The following is a 7,393-nucleotide window of genomic DNA, read 5'->3' as shown; positions in this document are numbered from 1 at the left end:
GTTTTTAACCGCGCGACTCTTCATGATCGCAATACGACAAATCGATAAATTTGAATTTGCCTGTTGGTACACCCATTTTTCTCTTTTATTGAGTCCATAGTGAGATCAAATCGACAAATCAAATATTTGACCATCCCATGAAAGTTGCCCAAAGTGGCAAATAATATCTGAACGTCATGAACCACGTGGGTCCCACATAAAATATCCCACGGCGAAAAATAGGAAGAAAATCGGTTTTTATGGTGCTTTTCAGGTTTCATGGGTTGTCTTCGTTTATTTTCAGATGGCCGTAGTTTGTTTCACGCGATTCTCCAAAACAAAAACACATTTTCCCCAAACGAGGATTCCAAAAGAAAAAGAAAAGAGGGTGCTCCACCAAACACGTAAGAACACCAGTGTAGTCCTTGTTACTCTCCGTAGAAACTCCAAGATTCCTTCCATTGGGTAGCGGCACTGACTTGAGATTACTTTCAAGTAAGTATTGGAATTCCCTTAAGTGTATACTCTTTACTTCAATCACTAATTGATTCTTCTGTTGTTTGCTAAACTAACTCTCTAGGTTTTATCCCATTTAACCTAGTGAATTGCAAGATTTTGGAAAAATCTGTTCAGGAATTATCAAGTTTACATTTATTTATTTTTCAGCTCCGAGCTTACAATGGAAGTAACAAATAAGTTAGAGAGTGGTAACTATGCCGCTGATATATCATCGATAAAAGAAGCTCAACAACGGATCAACCCTTTTATACATAAAACTTCAGTTCTCTCTTCCGATACTTTAAATTCAATCTCCGGAAGGAAACTATTTTTCAAATGTGAATGTTTTCAGAAGGGGTGAGAATGATGTTCATTAGAGGTGAAGGGTAAAAAAGAATTTGACTTCTGTTGCTAGCAAATTTATGACGTTTTCGTGATTATTCTTTTCGTTAACAGAAACAACAATTACAATTAAGTAACTAAGGCTATTGTGACTGAACAGCGGAGCTTTTAAATTCAGAGGTGCCTGCAATGCTATATTTTCACTCAAGGATGAGCAAGCAGCTAATGGGGTGGTAACACACAGCAGGTTTGATCTAAGCTCTTTGATACTGCTAAACTACTCATGTTTGTTTGTTAAAAAAGACCTCTAATTATACGTTCCACATTTTTAGTGGAAACCATGCTGCTGCAGTGTCTTTGGCTGCAAAGTTACGTGGGATTCCTGCCCATATTGTTATACCAAAAAATGCTCCAAAATGTAAGGTTGAGAATGTCAGGCGTTATGGTGGGAACGTCATTTGGAGTGATGCCACAATGCAATCAAGAGAGTCTGTTGCTAATAACGTCCTGCAAGAAACCGGAGCTGTTCTTGTTCATCCGTTTAACGATGGGCGCATCATAAGGTAATTTCTGGACTTTTTATTGTATATTCTGTGTTTTGGCATATGATAGCTCAAGTACAAATTCCTAGCTTCTTCACTATCACACTTCTGTGGGTGTAAATGTAACCTTTACAAAAAACTTTCATATAATGCTCCAATGTTTTCCAGATAGAGCTGATAAAAATCTATTAAATTCTGCATTTTAGGTTCTTTTCGCCAACTGAAGAATGGCGAAATTACTAATTCCTTTACCATATTTAAATATAATTGTTCATTTTTTTTATGTCTTATGTTCTAGTAGCACATGGTAACCAATTATTCTTGTCCTTCTATCGAAGCTCTGATTTACCAATGGGCATCGGCGACTAATCCTTCTAAATAACTCTTAGAGAATTCAAGTAAGAAAGCTGGGTGTAAATTTCCTTAAGTTAGCTATAAATCTTTCAACTGTGCAAAATCTTCAGAAACTTATTTTCTTTTATCACCAGGCACTTGGTCTATGTAACAAGGGTGGAGCACATCTTGTTGCTTCCAGAGTGATGGCCTTTGTGTTCCATTTTTGAATAAGTAATGTGTCTGCGCACCACTGACTGTTTTCTCAGTGGCAATGTTTTCTTTCACATTTCACATCTTGCATGTCTCATTCCCAAATAATTTCATATCAGTCATAAACCCCGGATCCAAATCTGACTAATATTATGCATGCATGTTTAAGGAATCTTTGGTTGCTCAAAAATATTTCTCTTAACCTTTTTAATTTTCTTCATTAAGACTCTGTGAATTAGTTTTAGGCTTTTACGCTTGATATTCTGTTTCCTAGAATACTGAACCTACTCCAGGGCGCAAAACTGCACCTGGTAAGGCAGATACATCAAAATAAATTTTCTTTGCCATAAGTACGAGTTCAGAATTTTTTTTTTGAGGTATTTCGAGGCTTCTTACTACTTCTTTCAGTTTCTATTTTCACTTTGGTATCTGCCTGCCCCATAGTTAGCTGGATGATCGTTATTCGTTACCCGAAATTGATTATCTGGACCAAGGAAAACCAAACAGTTCTCCCACTATTACTACAGTCAAGAATTACGTTATGACAGTATTTATGTGTTTTGGTAGTGGGCAGGGAACGATATCATTGGAGCTGCTGGAGCAGATCCCTCAGATTGACACCATAATTGTCCCTATAAGCGGTCAGTAAATCTGTTTCTAAAGTTCAGATTGTCGTCACAATTTTTTTATTATTATTTTTATTATTTTTTTTTTCTTAAATTTTGCATAATGTTGTTTCTTTCTAAATTCTTTCTGAAATCATCAAAATTTGTTTAGGAGGTGGTCTGATATCAGGAGTTGCATTGGCTGCCAAGTCGATCAACCCTAAGATTCGGATTTTGGCTGCTGAACCAAGGGGTGCCAATGATGCTGCTCTGTCCATGGCAGCTGGCGAGATTGTAACACTTCCTCAGACCAACACCATTGCCGACGGATTGCGAGCTTTTCTTGGTGATCTGACATGGTAAGTCTCTGATCCATAGATCTCTCAATAAATAGGTCAGAAAATCCTAGGTCAGAAAACCCTAAGCTTAGCTAGTTAGCTGAATTCGCTAGCTGCTTGAGGACTTAATTCTCACTGTTTTCCAACATGATTACTCTTGGCACTCATTGTAACGTACTGATGAAAAAGCTATCTGTACTAGATAGTACCATTATCCAGACCTTGTCATAAGTTCTTAATTCTTGTTTTTTCTCATGCCCCTGATAATATTGATGAGACTAGCTATCTAATTACCATACATCAACTCTTTCAAAACAGCGTTTATACCATCACCATTTGATTTGGTTTCATACATATCCAAAGTAGTGAAAGTAATTTTTTGATTTTTCCTGTTATTGCATTAAAAGCCATCTTGGGTTCTTTGCTCTTACAACTATTATTTTTTAGGAAAAACTTCTTGGCTGATCAGGTGTACATGGAGTTTTAAAAACATTGGAACCAAGTGACTCTAAATTCTTAGGATTAGAATTTTTGGGTGCTTAAGCACAGCTGAAACTATTGAATTTTGCTTGTTGCGGCAATAATGTTCTGCGTAGCAGGGTTATTTATTTGCATGTGAGGTTACACATCTTTTACATCATAAAGATTAGTTACTTTAAGAGCATCTCCTGTTAGGCACATTGGAGAATTGGATTAACAGTTGTTTGAACAGACCAAGTTTAGGCGTGTTGGCCCATGCTCTTGCGAACTAAGGGTCTAACCATCCTTATTCCTTCACATAATTAGCAAATTTTGGTCATTTAGTAGTCTGTTGAGCCCTTTTGACCTCTTTGAACTATTTTGTGTTAGTGAGTCACAAACAAGACAATGAAGGAGGGGTTAGGGTGGCAAAGACCACAACACATCAACCATAGTTTGTTGCACGGCTAAAATTTTTGTTTTTCATTTTTCGTTTTAGCATATCATGTAGAAATCAGACTTAGAGTAGGTGTAACAATCTCTCACTTTCTGCCATAGGAATGTATAGCTATCTCGATGGGTTTGGTTTAACCAAGTTACAAATGCAGGGTCAGGCCCCAAATGCTTGTTATTTTTCGTCTTGAATTTGCCAATCCTCACGGAACTTGTTAGTTACAGCTCAAGTAACAGCTTCATATGCATTATGCATGCACTGGATGTCCTTACTGACCGACTAATTTAGGCTGAAAACATTACACATGTGGTTAGGATTATCTATTTTATCGTGCAGTTACGAGTAAAATAGTGGTACATAGTTAATACAGTTTACCAATAGTGGGTCTAACATGGTAAGCTGTAGGGTCATGGAAGCGGGAAAACCTAGCAGAGCCTTAAGTTGAAATATGGAATTGGAAACATGGAGTTTAGGGATAAAATGCCTACAGGTCCTATAATCTCTTTGAATAGAAACCCTAAAATTTCCCTCTTTGTAAAAAATATGTGTGAAGTCCTCTAAGCTCCCAACCACGAGACACGTATTTCTTCGTTGGTGGGAATCAGTGAGCATCCCCCAGCCACCCCTAAAATTCTATATCCAACCCAAAAGTTAAATTTTGAAAGGGATTTTTGGGGATTTTTTTAGCCCATCCTACTGTTTTAGGTCACTTAACCTTAGATCCTACTTCCGTCGCTGGTGGGAATGTTTCTGGAATGGATTTTGTTAGGGACATGGAAGGTTCTGTCTTCTAAGGATTTAGAAATTTAAATCATCTGGGCTAAAGGTGTACATACTGCTCTGACTGAGGAAATATCATCAGAGCAAGGTGGGGAGTTTTGATTGGCCACCTCCACAGGGCTATATAGATGTTTTCTGGATTGAGGAAAGTTCGGTTTGTAACATTATATCTTTTAAATGCTGTAAACGATGCTAGTGATTAGCTACTGCGTGACGACAAGAATGCATTTCCATTAATTAGTATTGGCACGGAGAATTTGTGTCAGAATGGCTTTTGCATGTTTTCTGCTTCTTCGGAATTCACTAGTTTTAAGATTTTGTTGTTTTGGATAATTGACATTGCTGAAAAAAGGGACTTTTAATAGTCTGTAAGTTCTTCGGCTGAGTCATTGTGATGCATAGAATAATTTTAAATGGATAGTTATGTATTCATATTATTATGCTCTTTCTGGACAATGCAGGCCAATAATCAGAGATTTTGTGGATGATGTGATTACGGTGGAGGACAAAGATATAATTGAAGCCATGAGAATGTGTTATGAGATTCTGAAAGTTGCAGTGGAGCCCAGTGGAGCTATTGGCCTTGCAGCCGTCCTTTCTGCCACTTTCTTGGAAAATCCGGCCTGGAAGGACTGCAATAATGTAGCGATTATACTTTCAGGAGGTAATGTTGATCTTGGTGTTCTTTGGGAGTCTTTTAATAAATGAAGGTTAAACAAATGCGACTGTTCTTTTGGAATCTTTTAATAATAAGGGTTAAACAAATGCTACTTTTCTGAATGTTGTTGGTCAACCTATTTTTATCTGGCTAAAAAACCGAGGCATGCTGATGCCGTTTTTGTTGGTGAAAACCTTGATAGCTGGTGTCTTGTGTTTATTTTTTGCTTTTTTCCCGAGGTCAGAGCTCAATTGTTGTAGTTCTTCTGTAAAATTTCATAGGTATTGATTCTGATTTGTGATAGTCATTGGTCCCAGTTCCTAAAATCAGAGAAAAATTGAAACAACCAAATACATAAAGTCTAGCAACCTTCTTATTTGAGAACAGAAAAGATAAGTCCTATTTTCCCAAGTAGAATGGAAAGATGTTTTGGGTAGAGATGCCCTACCCAGCATGTGAAGCATCTTCACGGTATGTGTATTCAAGGATCAGGCCTAGGCTGCTCGGCCTGGAAAAATAAATTGGCCCAGCCTTGATAGCTGTTGTCAAGAGTCAGATTTTGTGGTGCAAACATACTATGACTTGAGATCAGATATATTAGTTACAATGCAAATTTCTCAGCACTTGGTAGATTTACATTTTGGACAATGCAAATTTGGAGTCGCGAGACATTTCCGTTATAGGGAAAAGTAAGAGGTAAAAGTATGACTTTCGGTCATGGGTGTCATACTTTGGGGTTCAATGATGGATTTAGGGCAGTTTTTGGAGGGTCATAAAACAAAAATTTAGCCCCAGTAACAGATATCAGGTTACGAGATAATTTTTGGGTTCAGGTTAAATTTTTTTGATCACAATGCATCTTTCAGGTCAAAAATGCAGTTTTGGATCAAAGAGCAGTTTTAGGCTCACAAGTCACTTTTTCAGTTGGGGCAATTTCTAGATTAAGCAGTTAGTTGGAAAATTTTAAACTAAAGTGCAGGCAGAGTAGTCTCCTGGTGCCAAATTCTTGGTCACGATGTAGATTCTGGCAATGGGACGGATTTTAGGCCACAGTGGCATTTAGGTAGAATTTGGAAAATACATAAATGATGTGAGAAGGTGATGGCAATCTTTCTGAATTAATCACAAATTTAACCAAAAATTTAAAAATTACAGGCAGAATCGGAAAACATGAAGAAGTAAAGGCACAACAAACGACCATTGGGAAAACACACATCTAAACAAACGAAGCGAAAGGTTGGAACCAGGGAAACAAAGAAGCAATAAGCGGATAAGAGGCCAGCATTTATCAGTTCATGCCAGTGTATAGAAAAAATTATGCGCATTGGAAACCATATGGAACTTTCTTGCCACAAGTATTTAGAAGTAAACTGAGGGCCACGGAAACGTCAAGGTTGATTCCCAAAACCTGAGCTCTAAGGGCGGTGCATAAACAAACTGCAGCTTCAAGATCAACCAAACCATTAATGAGGCTGCAACAAGGAGTGTTAGGTGGTGTTCCAACAATAAGGTGTACAACACCATTTAACACATCAGCGCAAGCAGCCAGTTTTAAGGTATCCCTTGGGCAAAGAATAGGCTTTGTCGATGGTACTGGGAATTTCGGGGATGGGTTGGTTTTTGGTGGTGTATAAGTTGGAGGTCGTTTAGGTATTGTACTCTTTGGTGGTGGTGGGCATGAAGCATAAGCTGAAGTCACCAAAGTAAAGAACAGTAGGTTTAGAGACAAGAAGAGCACAGTTGATGTTAAAGCCGCCATTTGCTGATATATGTAGTACGATTCTAAAGCTGGTAATCTTAGTGCGTACTGTGAGATAAGCTGTGCAGACGAGGATTTAAGAAAATTGTGTGTTTTTGATGTGGTAAAGCACTGGAGGAGCTAAGGTATTTATAGATGCAAAAAAAAAAAAAAAACATATACAGAAAGTTATCCATGTGAACACCCTGTGTTTACCCGATCCATAACATGGCTGGCAATTGATGCTACATGTAAATCCTTGGGGTTTTAAAACTGATTTGGCATTTTGTTTAGTTTGTCAGATGCGTATTATTGAAAGAATTCCCCCCAACTTGTTCTAATTTTCTGTGATGCCAGACTCAAGTGATGGGCACTACGTCCACTCGTCCAGATAATGTAGAGTCTGGCCTGTCTTGTTTCTGAAACTTAGGTAGCGTTTAAAATCCAAAACTTG

General features: G+C 37.9%; 2 protein-coding genes across 3 annotated transcripts; one reads left to right on the top strand and one right to left on the bottom strand.

The window, feature by feature from the left end:
• Positions 1-340: 340 nt before the first annotated feature.
• On the top strand, positions 341-5,323 carry LOC113362076 (serine racemase). 2 transcript variants are annotated; one of them, XM_026605073.1, is made up of 7 exons: positions 341-474; positions 646-834; positions 980-1,066; positions 1,152-1,382; positions 2,475-2,548; positions 2,685-2,871; positions 5,005-5,323. In XM_026605073.1, exons 2-7 carry the CDS (start codon positions 659-661, stop codon positions 5,249-5,251), a joined length of 1,002 nt encoding a protein of 333 aa, XP_026460858.1. In that variant the 5' UTR covers positions 341-474; positions 646-658; the 3' UTR covers positions 5,252-5,323. The 2 variants fall into 2 exon arrangements, with proteins under 2 accessions (XP_026460858.1, XP_026460859.1); XM_026605074.1 differs by lacking the exon at positions 341-474 and having other exon boundaries at positions 718-863.
• Positions 5,324-6,300: 977 nt separating this feature from the next.
• LOC113362075 (14 kDa proline-rich protein DC2.15-like) lies at positions 6,301-7,041 on the bottom strand. Its single transcript, XM_026605072.1, has one exon. The coding sequence runs from the start codon at positions 6,958-6,960 to the stop codon at positions 6,517-6,519; it is 444 nt and encodes a 147-aa protein (XP_026460857.1). The 5' UTR covers positions 6,961-7,041; the 3' UTR covers positions 6,301-6,516.
• Positions 7,042-7,393: the final 352 nt, after the last annotated feature.

Source organism: Papaver somniferum, chromosome 3 (genome assembly GCF_003573695.1).
Source record: "Papaver somniferum cultivar HN1 chromosome 3, ASM357369v1, whole genome shotgun sequence".
Classification (NCBI taxonomy): domain Eukaryota; kingdom Viridiplantae; phylum Streptophyta; class Magnoliopsida; order Ranunculales; family Papaveraceae; genus Papaver; species Papaver somniferum.
Note: the sequence above shows the minus strand (reverse complement) of the source record. Positions and strands in the feature narration are given on the sequence as shown.

Excerpts from the sequence above, each read along its gene's own strand:
- LOC113362076 (XM_026605073.1), top strand. The coding sequence starts at position 659 with ATGGAAGTAACAAATAAGTTAGAGAGTGGTAACTATGCCGCTGATATA. Across the intron at positions 2,549-2,684 it reads CATAATTGTCCCTATAAGCG|GAGGTGGTCTGATATCAGGA; the intron begins GTCAGTAAATCT and ends AAATTTGTTTAG. Across the intron at positions 2,872-5,004 it reads TTTCTTGGTGATCTGACATG|GCCAATAATCAGAGATTTTG; the intron begins GTAAGTCTCTGA and ends TGGACAATGCAG.
- LOC113362075 (XM_026605072.1), bottom strand. The coding sequence starts at position 6,960 with ATGGCGGCTTTAACATCAACTGTGCTCTTCTTGTCTCTAAACCTACTG.